Raw genomic sequence first — 14,121 nt, 5'->3', positions numbered from 1 at the left:
AGGATGACTTCCAGATTTCTGCTTGAGCAAATGAAAAGAATCCAGAAATATCACTCATTTACAAACAGCCCACCAGAATACTTGTCTTGCCAATCTCACTGAACAGAATGGCTTCAATATCCAGGAAAGTCTCTTCAGGTAATCAGATGTTCACAGATAGGATGGTGAGGATGGGGAGAGGAGTCTAATTAGCTAAGATGAAAAAAGTAAAGTGTACAGTTCACACACAGTGCAGTTTGACCCACACACCATCTTCCTGAATCCCTGATCTCCTAGGTCTGCAAAGCCTCCTGATCAGCGGGGAGTCAACCTGTGCCCTTCATCCATCCCTTCTCTATTGTATCACATCCCCCTTCTGATGCTTTCTAGAGCAACCAATAGCCTATGAGCCACCTCAGATGCTATGTGTGGTTTTGACCAATGTGGGTCCCTCTGAGGCAGCAAACTTTTAAAATTATCACCTTGGACCTATCAGGAAAAACTTGAATTAGAAGCAAATCCATCCAGAGTCATTAACCAAGAGTACTGGCTTTATGCTATTTGGTTTGATAGATCAGCCTGGTGGACAACTGCATTACCAGGCAGTTGGCACCCAAATCACCTGTAGGGAAGAATAGAGCTTACAACTCAATTAGCAGCAAAGGCACTTTTGGAGCAAAGGCAGCCTTTTCTACCACTACATGTAAATATTGCTTTGATATTGTAATTTTTCTTGTAGTTGATCCAATAAACCCTCTTTCTTCAGGGTGGTTGTTATCATTTGGGAAGTCCATAAGGAGTAGAGTCTTCCTACATATTATATCTCAATGGAATTCATAAATCAGTTGCTAGTCCTGGCAAGGACTTCCTCAACCCCCTTCTTCAACAGGAGTGTTCTAATACATTCCCAGGAAGAGCATATAGGATGAGAAAAGGAAAGGACGGAGGATTGAACTCTGGGAATGCCAGCATTTGGCAAGCCAGCAGAGGAAAAGAAGGCCAAGAGGAAAGCTGAGAAGAAACAGAGAGTAAGAGACGATCAGGAGAGAGTAATGTCATAGAGGAAATCCAAGGGAGGGAAGACTCAAGGAGGAAGACATGGTCCACAGCATCAAATGCAGCAAAGATTTCCAACAAGGTCAAGGCAAAAATGTATCCTTTGGCTGATACCTTGTCTGCGTCCCCCTCCTGACTGTGTAAAGTAGCAGGCCTTGGGGGCAGGGACTGTCCGATTCATCTTTTTATCCATTGCCTGACACACTGCCCTGAACATAGGAGGTACTAAATGCATGGATGGAAGAAGTATGAGTTGGACCTTTTCTGGGAGTCCTTGGACACAAGCTAGAGGCTTCCCTGCAACAGAGCAGATGGGAGAAGAGAAGAAAGAGGAGACTTAAGTTCTCCTTTCTCAATAGAGAGGAGGAAGTTAACCTTGAGTATCCAGCAGAGTTGCTGGATAACTGTTTAGACACCTCTAGCCTCCCTGACATGATGCAGGGATGGCCCCATAGGTGACACATGGACTGAATAAGGCCCGGAACTGAGACTCTGGCCTTGTCCTCACCCCTCAGACTGAAGGGAGGAGCAGCCAATCCCATGAGGAGAACCATCCAGACATCTTCCGGGTTGGAAGAGAAAGCTCAAGACACTCCTTGGAAGTGGACCCCACAGCCCTGGTGCCTGGCCCCTACCTTAGTTCCCAGCCCCAGCCAACCTCAAGTGCTGGGTGGACCGTGATCTAAGGGGCCCAGGTTCATCCCCTGCTTCCCTTCCTAGCTGTTGAGGCTGGGGAAGGAACCTGAGGCAGTTCAACTGAACCGCAGGGACCTGCTGCCTATTGGGAGCCACTCTATGGCCTGGCCTCCCAGTGCAAAGCTTGTCCATCTACTCTTCTACCCATGAAAGCCCCACAGAGCAAGGGGCCACCAGGTCAGGAGGGGCTGACCCTAAACCAGGAGAGGCCATGGGCCAGAGTATGGGTATCCTTTCAGGCCCCTTCCGGAGTGAATCCAAGAGATGGGTTGAGTCCATACTCATTGTCACTGGGAGGTGTCTAGTATTATACCCAGTGAAGAAGTCACTGAGGCTAAGATATGGAAGCTCAGAATGAGGGCCCCCTGCTAGAGTCTGAAGCTTTTGAGCCTAAAACAAACAAACTTTCAAGCTCAGGTGGGTTGGAAACGTAGAGGAGGAAAAGGGTCTCACCTGAGACCCAGTTGCCTATAGTCCAGGCCAATCCCCAGTCAAATGGTTGTCAGTAGGTTTGGAGCCTAAAGCCTTGGTCAGCTTATGACCTGAAAAGAACAAACCACTGCAACCTCCACCCAGACGACATTCACTGGCCTAGATGGTGCAGATACCCAGGGGACTTAGCCAGCAGGACCCCCGCAAAGGGCTGTGTGACATTTTGCAAATGTGTTTCATGGTGCCAGCTCCCCGAATCAGGCCTTCTCCCCTTTCCCCAGCTTGCCTCAGGTGAGTGAGAACACTCTGTTTTCATTCCGCTTGTTATATCTAACTCATAGCGACCAAAGACTTGTCTTCTGGAGTGATGCTCCCTGAACCCCCTGGACCTACAATTTGAGGGCCCCCGCAGCCCTCCGTGGCAGCACCGAGCCAACCCACTTTGCACAAACATAGCCGCCTCCAGCCCTATTTTCCCAATGTCCTGGGGCCAAGCTGTGGTCAGTTATTAGCAGGTGGGGGCAGAGTCCCTGCTGTGCCTCTTACGTGCTGGGTAGACACACGGGTTCCTTTCTCTACTTTTGTTCCTCTGTTTCCCTCTCTGTCTCAGTAGTCTGGAAGAAGTCAGTTTGTGACCGGAGTTCAGGAATCACCTGTGCAGAAATGAGGTCTGTCCCTGAGCCCTCCCCTCCCTTGTCTCCCGCAGCCTATTTAAGAGCCTCAAAAGAGAGGTTACAAGCTTCTCAACTCAAAGAAAGAAGTGGGATTGTTCCACAGCCAGGGCCCTTTGATTCAAGCGAGGATGCACTCCAGCTTTATTGTAAGGAAAACCAGGAGAAGGAGCTGGGCCAGACTCACATCAGCAGTGCTGTCAGTGAAGGCAGCCCAGGAGGCTGTTTACTTTCTGGGGCTGGGGAAGGGCCTTGGCCACGTTCAATTTCTCCACGTCTCTGTAGCAGTACAAATTGGGGCCTTGGACGAGGTACAAGCCGAGACCACTGGCAGAACACGAGTTGGGGCCCAGAGACTTGTCCATACACAGGGCCGCGTCAACCTTTTCATGGGGCCAAGGAAGCTCTGTCCACGTGGCTTGAGCTCCTAACTTCAGGTCTCGCCACCACAGCTGCCGTCCTGGGAAGAAACACCGGACATAACATGGCTTCCACGTCATGGGGATCCTGACTTGGCTCTTCTCACGCCCTGACGGGGATCTGTGCCGTGGGGAAGTAGCAGAACAAGCCACCCCTCAGCACCCGACACCCCTCACCTGCCATGACGTGGAGCCGAGAAGACCCAGGACAAGTAAAGGCTGCATCCACAGTATCAAGGTTGATCCCATGAGGACTCCCGAATTCCTTCTCCAGCCGCTTTGGATAACCATCTACTAGGGTATAGCCTCTCTTTGTCAGGAAGATATATACCTGGGTGCCCTGGAGGACAAAGGACATTAATCAGCACAGAGCTGGGTATTTTCCCAGTCTCCACCTCAAGCGTCTCTCCCGACACACACCTGGATCAGATAGAGCTTATCATCCCAGGAAAAGGCAGCATCCACTGTTGAAGGACCCTGGGGCCACAGATGCTCAATGGGCCAGCTATGCCACCCGTCCCGGCCGGTGTCCAGACGCCAGTAGTGGGATCCTGTGGGGTAGCAGAGGTACCTCTAGTACTGGTGGTAAAAGGCCAGGCAGTGAAGAGGCAAGTGACAGAGGCAGGGGTGAGTCTCGAGAGGGAGGAAAGAATGCATCCAGAGGCCAAGAGGGAAGAGGCCATGTGAGGAGTTGAGCAAGACTTGGTTGGCAAAGTTGGGGCATTGTGACCTAATTGGAACTGGAGTCAGTAGGGGCCTGACCGAAGGGCGAGCTTGGAGAACAGTGGCCAAGTTGCCAGGTAAGGCCAACGTCATGGGGTTCAGTGGGGTCTCCTTATGCATCTCAGATGTCTGTGTGCAGAGATGCTACAATAAGACAGTGGCCAGAAGTTAAAAGGGAAGCACCGCAGCAAGCTTCCACTGGGCGTTCTCACGCTGGCTGTGTTCTCTAATCCCTTGAGATGGTAGGAGACGGAGGGAGTAGCCAGACCAACACCCTAATTTTCCTCTCCCCTTTTCATAACAACTTATTAAAGGAACTGTCTAAACTCTCATTTACCTTTTCTTCCTCAGCCCACTTCACTTACATTCCTGTTTCCCTCTTCCATTGAGATTTCTCTTTTCAAGGTCACCAGTATCCTGCAACTTGCCAAATCTAATGTCTTCATCTTACTCTACCTCTCAGTGGCATTTGACTGCTCACAGCTCCCTTCTTTAAATATCTTTTTTGGATCTTGGCTCTGTGATTCCAGACTCTTCCAGTGTCCTTCTTATCTTTCTGACTCCTCTTCAGCCTGATATCTATTATTGGAATCCCCCAGTTTGGACCTCTGCTCTATCTACACTCACTCTCTTGGTGATTTCACCTAGTCCAGGGCTTTAAACACCATCTGTATACTGATGACTTTTGATCTGTTCTCTTTGGATCTGATGGACTGCTTCTTCGAGTGTCAGGCTCAAACTCAGCTGCCTATCTGACCTGTCCATTTGGGACCGTTAGACACCAAAACCCTAATGTGTCCAAACTTATTTCTGCCCCCACCAAACACACACACACACACACACACACACACACACACACACACACACACACACACCTCCTTCCCTAGTCTTTTCCAATTTTAGAAAAAGGAACCACCAGTCACCTAGTTTCCCAGTCCCCAAAAGCCAAGTCATTCTTGAAACCTCTCTTTTCCCTTCCCCACTCCGATCATTATCCAAGGCATTGGTTAAGTGCCACGGGCCCGACTTCCAGAATACATCGTGATGACTCCTCACCACCTCTGCTGCTGTTATCACAGTCCAAGCTGTCATCACCTCTAATCCAGACAGCTGCAAGAACTCCTCGCTGGATTCCCTGCTTACACAATTGTACCTCTGTGACTTATATTCCACAAGAAGCCAGGATGATCTTTTAAAAAAAATAAGCCATGGGCTTCCCTGGTGGCGCAGTGGTTAAGAATCCGCCTGCCAATTCAGGGGACACGGGTTCAAGCCCTGGTCCAGGAAGAGATCCCACATGCCGCGGAGCAACTAAGCCTGTGCGCCACAACTACTGAGCCTGCGCTCTAGAGCCTGTGAGCCACAACTACTGAAGCCAGCGTGCCACAACTACTGAAGCCTTCGCACCCTAGGACCCGTGCTCCGCAACAAGAGAAGCCACCGCAATGAGAAGCCCGCGCGCCGCAACGAAGAGTAGCCCCCGCTCGCTGCAACTAGAGAAAGCCAGCGCGCAGCAATGAAGACCCAATGCAGCCATAAATAAATAAATAATTAATTTAAAAAGAAAAAAAGACAGATGCTTAAAACAATAAGCCAGAACATATCACAGCTCTGATCAAGAACCCTTCTTGGCTTCCTTTTGCAGTTGAAAATCCTTACCAGGCCCATGTAATCTGGCCCCTGCCTCCCTCTTTTCAAGCCACTTACCTGCTCCTTCTCAACGTGTCAGCCACGCTGGCTTCCTTTCTTGACCCCTCAAAGTATTTGCTGTCTACCCTCCCTAAAACACTTCTCCTCCAGTGCTTTATGTGGTTAATTCCTTTTGATCACTGAAATCTCAGCTCAAAAATCATCTCTTCAGAGAAGGGGCCCCTAATTCTCTTCACCTCTATCCCATTATCCTGTCTTATTTTCTTCACAGCTTTTTGGGGACACTTAACATTTTTTATTTTATATTTTAAAACATCAATGACTCATAAATTCATTTATTCTAGCCTCAAATGGTATTTGAGAATAAGAAGCATTCTGATGTTCCCAGAACACATCACAGCTATTAACACTGCCTGAAAGTATTCTCTTTCATTTTCTCTTTTTTACTGTCCTCTCTCCCTCTAGCAGGCTCTCTTGAGGGCAGGTGTCTCATCTGCCATGTTCATGACTGTATCTCAGTGCCTATAAAAATGCCCAGTGCCTATCAGGTGCTCGATATTTTTTGGTGCTCGAAAAATAGCTGGTATTCCCAATGCAGCCACAAGTTCTCTTTATGGGTATTAACTGGGCAAGTCACAGTAACTACATATCCACCTTCCCCTCCTGCTGAAACTACCCTGCTCGTGGTCCCTATTTTGAGAATCAGAGCTGCGCTGCATTTTGTGCAGAGGAAGTAAGTGCTGAGCCCCCAATCCATTAGAAGTCGATGCAGAGGCCGACCAGCAGCCACTTTAATGTGGTCTGGAATAAAAATATGGGCTGAGCCAGTCCCATTCTCTCTCTGGAAATCCAAGTAGGAAAAAGAGAGCCGAGGCAGTTATCAGTCGGATGTGAGGCTAAAAGATCCTGACTAGAGAGAAAGTAGAGAGGGCATGATGGTCCCTGTGCGAGCTGAAGTAGTGACAAAACAGAAAGAATGGATTAGCAGCTATGAGGTAGAGACAAGAGATTTATCAATAAGGGAGAGGAGAGGACCAGCACTGTACTGAGTGGCTGGGTCACACTGGTGTTTTCACCAAGATAGTGAGTTCCCACCTCAGCTGGGTGTTTTTAACATAACAATATTCTCTCAACAGCTATAGAACATCTCTAATACTCTTGATTTAGGAATTCAGCTGCATTCTATTTACGGACACATGGTCTTGAGGTTCCATGATCTCTCCATGGCTGGGTGTTTTCTCTACATCTCTGTGTGGTCCCTGTGGCCCTATTTTCTTAGTGTCTCTATCTCCATATCTCTCTATGTCTATTTCTCTCTCTATCTCTATAACCATTGCTATTTCGCTTTGTGTATGTGTCCTCCCCATGGTGCCTTGCTCTCACCATAGCTGCATGTTCTCCTGATAGTTATGTGTTCTTACTCTGGCATATATTCTCAGCATAGGTCTACCTTTTCACTGCAGGTGTGAGTTTCATCACAGATGCATGTTCTCATTACAGCATGCATTCCTGCTGTGGGGATATGCTCTCCTTGTGGCTGTGTATTTTTCATTATAGCTTCGTAGTCATATGTGATCAGATGTATTCAGGGATTAGGAGCAAGAAAGGATTTTCACTCTTCTGTATTCTCACCACTATTTTACATTTGTGTCTGATCATACATATATCTTAGGCTGAGTGTAATGTGGTAGGTCACTCCTTCTCTTGGAGCTGTCCTCAAGTATAGATCAAGACTTATCACTACCTGTCTGACTAGCCCTAGAATATCCTTAAGTATCATTAGATGGCTTTTTAATGGCACAGGTCTGGGGAGAGGGGTTTCTCCCGGTCACTCAGAGGAGAAGTCTCTTCAGGCTGGTGAAACTATTGCCTAAAGGTCTAAGGGACTGAACGCTTCTTGGCTGGTTCTCAGCAATGGGAACATCTCATCCCCAGGTAATGCTGCGCCCAGAGGCCCGGACATAGGAACCAGGCACCTGGAACAAGATGGAGCTCCTGATGATAAGCTCAGGGTGGGGAGGGCCAGAGGACCCTGCAAGACATGCAAGAGCAAAGAGAATATGAGGAGTCATAGGGGCCAAGAGGTCCAGAGAAGGCACAGATCTGGGAACGGATGGTGCTGGGAGGCACACAGGTGAAGTTAGAGGCCTCAGTGATGAGAGACATGTTGAACCATATGCATCGGACGAAATGAGGGGTGAAAAGGGGGCATAAGAGGGTGTAAGGATGGGGACCAATGGGACAAAATATGGGGCACAGTGATGAAACTGGAGGAAACGTGCCAGAGATGAGAGACACACATGAAAGAGACGGGAGGTATGGAGGGCAGAGATGGGGGAGTTGGAGGGCATCTCTTACCACTGAAGGCATAGGTGGCACCATGTTTGTCAGACAGCAGTGCAGACAAGACTAGATCTGGGCTACAGCGTTTAACCCCACTCTGGGTCGCATTCCTGTGTGCATGGCCTTGGAGGAGAAATAGGTGAGGGGGAACACAGGAAGGCAAGAGGTCAGAATGAGTTCCGAGGTGGAAGAGCTGGCTGGGGTTATTGGAGGTGCAGGTTGTCCCCATATGAGGACAGCTGGGAAGAGCCAGAATGGAAGTGGAGCTAGGGCAAGGGTCAAGGTGTCATTCCACAGGGTGAAGGTAGGAGCTTAGGTTATATGGGGTCCGCGAACTCAGGGAAGGTGGACAAATTCCAGGAGGTCCCAGGGCTTGGGCTTTCTCACCTCTGCCAGGGCAGATCATAAAGTAGTCTCGGACATCCAGAGGGTATTTAGGATGCACCTCTCCCGTGACAGGGTTGAAGCGCAGGAATTGGTTACCCCGGAAGCAGTAGTAGCGGCTGAGCCATCGCATGGCAGAAGAGCAGTTGCCAACAGCCTGCCAGGAACGTTCCTTTATGGTTTTTGTAGTGTAGTCCCAGAACCACGTGTGGTTGCCTTTGTCCAATCAACCAACAAGCGTTCAGTGAGGCCAGGCTGTGCCTTCCCTTGTGCTTGTACTGGCCCCAGGATGGACCAGATATGGTCCCCATCACGTGGAGCTCACAACCCAGCAGGGAAACAGTTGAGGAAAGTAATCATACAATAAAATGGAGCAGCAAAGTACACATGATCAGCCCAGCAAGGGCGGTGGGACGAGTCAGGGAAAACTTCCCAGAGAAGGTGACACTTAAACTAAAATCTGAAGGAGGAGTTACAAGGCAGACAAGAGGGGGAGATGTAACTCCAGAAACAAAAGTCTAAAGCATGAAGCAAATTGGGTGTACAGGGAACAGCATAGAGTTTCTGGGGCTTCATATTCAAGGTAAGGGTTTGATGAGACTCAAGGCTGGAGGGTCAATAGGGACTTGGTCATGGAGAACCTTGTATGTAAAACTAAGGAACATAGATTTGTCCTAAGGGTCATGGGGGACAATGAGGGACTTTTAGCAGAATTACACCCAGTTACCTTCTCCAGGATGACTTCCCCCTCCTTCCCCTACTTGACCTCTAGACCATAATTGGCTTCTCTACTCCTTCCCTTCCTCAGGAAACCATATAGTGGTTCCACCACCACCACCAACCTACCACTACCCCAGGCTCTCTCATTCCAGCCTGGACTGACCTTGGAAGAAGAGGACACCCTCATTCTGGCATTCTCCACTGTGACATTCCACAGCTGCATCCACTGGGGATGGGATTCCAGGAAACTCCTCTTGGAGCAACTTTGGATATTCCTTCTTCTTCTCAGGAGGGTATTCCCAGACCCTGTCCCCCTGCATGCAGAAACATGCTATTTTTAGTATGCACGCCAGATACTGCCACTCTGCCGTCCCACACATCTTTGATCTATTGCACTTACATAATATCCTTCTGCAGTCCCACCCACTCTCCATCCATCTGTGGACAACAATGTGCTGTCCCCTTGCACAGCTTCAGTTTGTGCAAATCCCATCACTGTTACTATACCACACACAACTGTCTATGTACAACCAGATACTCCCATGGCACAATTGTCTGCAATACCACTGGTTTTGGCAAACACATCCACAAATAGTCATCCTGCAATCGTCCATCCATTCATACATTCATTTGTTCATTTATTCACTCAAGAAACAGTTGCTGAATGACTTACCATACGCCAGGTATTGTGAGAGGCACTGGGGATAAAGGGGTGACAAGACTCTGTCTCTGCCTTCAAGGAGTTCACTGTACAAAAGCAGAAAGGATCCTACAATCCTAGCACGTGAGCCCCAAGGTGGAGGCATGTGAAGTGCACTGGGAATAAAGGGGGAATACCTAAGTCAACCTAGAGAATTCCTGGAAGGCTGCACAGAGGAGGAGGCCTTTGGGCCAAGAGTTAAAAACTGAGCAGGAATATTCCAGGTAGACAAGTGTGGACTGGGCGTTATCAGCAGAGGGAGTAGCATGTACACAGCATGCTCATGTGGCTGGCACACAGTGAATGTGGTGGAGGAGGAGATAAACCTGTAAAGATAACCAAGGTCCGGGTCTCAAGATCCCTGTGCACCTGGCTTGCAGGAATCAGCACGTGGTGGTGCCATCTGCTGAAACAGGGAACTCAGGAGGAGGGGTGGATTTGTACAGAAGATATTGAGCTCCGTTTGGGGGATGCTGAATCTGAGGTGCCTATGGAACATCTAAGTTGAAGATGTCAGCCTGGAAATCGGAAAGAGATGTCTGGAGCTCCGGGGAGAGATCCAGATCTGGGGTCCACAACGTGGAGAGAACTCAGAGCCATGGCAGTGGTTGAGGTCACCCAGACAGGGTATATGGAAGGGCTGGGAAGGATCGCCAAGAAACATCCAAGGAGTGGCCCAGGATGAGAAGCCTGAGAAGAGCAGGAAAAGAGGCAGGAGGGAAAACAAAGCTGGCAGTGAGGGCCGCCCCGACCACACAGCATCTTTGTGCGAGTCATAGGAGAAGGTGCCAGAAGGAGCAGACACAGGCTGGGCCAAGGCATGGCACTTGACGAGCACACTAGGCTGGATTTCATCCTCCACTTGCCCCTCGGCCAGGTACCACTGTGTTGTGAACAACCTGGCAACCACAGGAAGAAGACTTGATGCAGGGTCATGGAAGCAAGGGAAGAAATTTCCCGGAAGGAGAGGATGGTCGACAGATTGAGGAGTAGCAGAGAGGTGTGGATGCAGATTAGGGCTGAAGAAGAGCCACTGGATGTTGTGCCTCCCAGGCCCGCGTGCACACAAACTCCCCTAGCCTGAGCTTTCTCAGGAGAGGAAGGCACAGGGGGAGGAAACCTGGAACATGTTGGTAAGGGCTCCATGCCAGGGCCACTTTGGGGAGGGTCTCTAGTGTTGATTCCAGCACTTCCTGGCCTGGCCCTGACCTTGGTCCAGCCGTACCTTGATCAGAAAGACTCTGTCATGACCATGGCGGAATGCAGCATCCATGGGGCCGGGGACATCCTTCCACCTCTCTGAGATTAACTCCCGAGTCCAATTTTGACCCTTCCACACGAACTCCCCTGCAAAACGCACACTCACTGAAGGACCCAGAACAAACTTTTGGCCTACTGAGCTAGTTACAAAGAAGCTATGGGTGATACTCTCAGATAATTCCTACGATCTCCCGCAGATGGATACACCCTCGGTGAAGGGGACCAAGTCTGAGGTCCCAAATGCCCCAATCCCAGCCCCTCCTACCTTTAAAAAACAGCATAGTCCCATGCTCATCCAGGGTGGTAGCATCAAAGCCCCAGCCATCCGAGCAGCGTTCTGGGAAGGAGGTGGGGAGATAGCAAATAAAAGACCAGTCAGATGATACAGTGCAGAGACACAGCTAGACAGATAGACTCAGGAAGTCAGGGTCTCACCGATCACATCTGGGTCCAACTTGGTTGCATTCCCACTTTCAGCTCCATGCGTAGGGGCATTAGCCCTAGAGAGAAGACAGGGAGATGTCTGGCTCCACAGGGTCCAATCCCTGTCCTTTAGCTCCTGACCCCAGACTTGCCCCAGACCTAAAAACTGACCCTAGCCCACTCTAATCTGGAGCCCGGTCCTCCTCCAGCCCCCGCTTCACTCACAGAAAAAGAGGATGGGCGTTAGCCAGAGACCAGCACAAGCCCAACATCCACAGTACAACTGGTGTTCCCCATGCCCGAGCCATGATGAGCTGGAGAGGCCACAGGACAGCTCTGGGCACCTGGCTGAGCCCCTATATAGGCATGGCAGCAGCACCACCCCACCTCCAAGCCTTCTGGGAATGAGATCTCTCAGGGCTATGCCAATATTGGCTGATTACATCAGTGCAAATAAGGTCAGGGTCTGGACAGAAATCTGAGTCCAAGACTAACTCTTCCTGGCAGGAGGGCCCATCCCCCTTCAGTGACTTTTGAGCAGTGACTAGCCCAGCCCACTGGTGTTCAACTGTGACTCTCTTCACCTTGGTGATGGGTCTGAGTGCCCATAAGGTCAGGGAAGGGGGTAGATTGATCGAGGACCACCTTTCTGTGGTTGGATTTACCTCAACAATGCAGGAGGAGAGAAGAGGAAAGTAACATTTTTGTGTACTGTGCCACGCCCAGCTCTGAGACCCCCTAAAGACACTAACACTTACATATACTTAGTAACCACACACATATACAAACACACTTAGAACTACTCAGAGAACAGCTTCTTCCAAGCTCCATCAAGGGCCTTTTGGGGGCATTCCCAAGCCTCTTTAGCTTTGCACTTGATGGGTCAATAATATTTCACTGTTGCCAGAAGTCCAAGTTCCACCCTAGCCCCCACCCCCATTGACAAAGAGCTTTGCAAAAATCACCTGGGAGGGAAGGGGTGACAGTAATGGTGCAGGAAGAGGTGTCTCTCTTCCAGAGAGATCTACTAGTAATTAGACTTTCTCCATAGTTTCCACCTTAAGGGGAAAGTGTTTTGTTTACCTATCACAGAATAAATAGAACTGTACTGGGGTTTCACAATATTTACTGCTGATTCTTGCTTAAATGTTATCCTCTCAATGAAAACTTTCTTGACCACCCCATCTAGCTATGTCAGACTCTCACTTGTTTCCTTTGTTACTTAATAAAACTTGAAATTATTTTGTCTGTCTGCTTCTGCTTTTGCTTCTGTTTCTGCATGCTTGTGCTTTGTTTCTTTGCTTGTTTTGATTTGCCTGTTTTATGTACCATTACATTTTTTAAAAATGTTTTTGGTCTTTTGCCACACCACGCAGCATGTGGGATCTTAATTCCCCAACCAGGGATCGAACCTGTGCCACTTGCATCGGAAGGGCAGAGTCTTAACCACTGGACCACCAGGGCAGTCCCTGTACCGTTACATTTTCTCCATCTAGTACCTGGCATGTACAGGCATACCTCAGAGATATCACAGGTTTGTTCCAGACCCTTGCAATAAAGTGAATATTGCAATAAAGTGAGTCACACAAATTTTTTGGTTTCCCAGTGCATATAAAAGTTACGTTTACGTGGGACTTCCCTGGTGGCGCAGTGGTTAAGAATCTACCTGCCAGTGCAGGAGACACGGGTTCAATCTCTGCTCCGGGAAGATCCCACATGCCGTGGAGCAACTAAGCCCGTGCGCCACAACTACCGAGCCTGCACTCTAGAGCCTGCAAGCCACAACTACTGAGTCTGCGCTCCAGAGCCTGCGAGCCACAACTACTGAGCCCTCGTGCCACAACTACCGAAGCCCACATGCCTAGAGCCCATGCTCCGCAACAGGAGAAGCCACCGCAATGAGAAGCACGCCCACCACAACGAGAGTAGCCCCCGCTCGCCACAACTAGAGAAAGCCTGCGTGCAGCAAAAAAGACCCAACTCAGCCAAAAAATTAAATAAATAAATAAATAAATTAATAAAAATTTTAAAAAGTTATGTTTACACTCTACTGTAATTTATTAAGTATGTAATAGCATTAGGTCTAAAAAATATATACATACCTTAATTTAAAAATACTTTATTGCTGAAAATGCTAACCATCGTCCGAGCCTTCAGGGAGTTGTAATCTTTTTTACAACAGTAACATCACAGATCACCATAACAAATATAATAATAATGAAAAAGTTTGAAATATTTCAAGAATTACCAGAATGTGACACAGCGACATGAACTGAGCAAATGCTGTTGGAAAAAAGGTGCCAACAGACTTGCTCAACACAGGGTTGCCACAAACATTCAATTTGTAAAAACAATGCCACGTCTGTGAAGTGCGATAAAGTGCAGTAAACAAGTATGCCTGTAATAGATGCTCAATAAATATGTGTTGAATGAAAAAAATTAATTTCAAGTACTGAATAGTGTTACTAACGTTGCAGCCAAATTGCTAACAATTTTCCTCCTTCTGGGGTGAGGAGAATATCAGGATTGGGGGTGTGTTATTTTGGAGGCATGCTGCGATCTAAGGGTCACAGGTCTTCATGGCACTGACCTTCATCTTATGGTCTTGTTTCTCTCTCCAGTGTCCCTGCCCTACTTCCCTCTCCTCCTCTTAGCCCTGCTATCT

General features: G+C 48.7%; 1 protein-coding gene across 1 annotated transcript; it reads right to left on the bottom strand.

Annotated features, from left to right (window-relative positions):
* Positions 1 to 3,034: 3,034 nt before the first annotated feature.
* HPX (hemopexin) lies at positions 3,035 to 13,855 on the bottom strand. Its single transcript, XM_028484609.2, has 10 exons — positions 11,682 to 13,855; positions 11,476 to 11,533; positions 11,299 to 11,434; positions 10,999 to 11,120; positions 9,237 to 9,387; positions 8,357 to 8,569; positions 7,985 to 8,092; positions 3,674 to 3,804; positions 3,431 to 3,593; positions 3,035 to 3,294 (listed from the first exon to the last, which is right to left on the bottom strand). The coding sequence occupies exons 1-10, from the start codon at positions 11,762 to 11,764 to the stop codon at positions 3,035 to 3,037; spliced, it is 1,425 nt and encodes a 474-aa protein (XP_028340410.1). The 5' UTR covers positions 11,765 to 13,855.
* Positions 13,856 to 14,121: the final 266 nt, after the last annotated feature.

The sequence above is a fragment of the Physeter macrocephalus genome, unplaced genomic scaffold (assembly GCF_002837175.3).
Source record: "Physeter macrocephalus isolate SW-GA unplaced genomic scaffold, ASM283717v5 random_175, whole genome shotgun sequence".
Taxonomy (NCBI): Eukaryota; Metazoa; Chordata; class Mammalia; order Artiodactyla; family Physeteridae; genus Physeter; species Physeter macrocephalus.
Note: the sequence above shows the minus strand (reverse complement) of the source record. Positions and strands in the feature narration are given on the sequence as shown.

Coding starts and splice junctions, on each gene's coding strand:
- HPX (XM_028484609.2), bottom strand. CDS start 11,764: ATGGCTCGGGCATGGGGAACACCAGTTGTACTGTGGATGTTGGGCTTG. Junction 11,121..11,298: donor GACTATGCTGTTTTTTAAAG/GTAGGAGGGGCT, acceptor TGCGTTTTGCAG/GGGAGTTCGTGTGGAAGGGT. Junction 3,295..3,430: donor TCGGCTCCACGTCATGGCAG/GTGAGGGGTGTC, acceptor GTTTCTTCCCAG/GACGGCAGCTGTGGTGGCGA.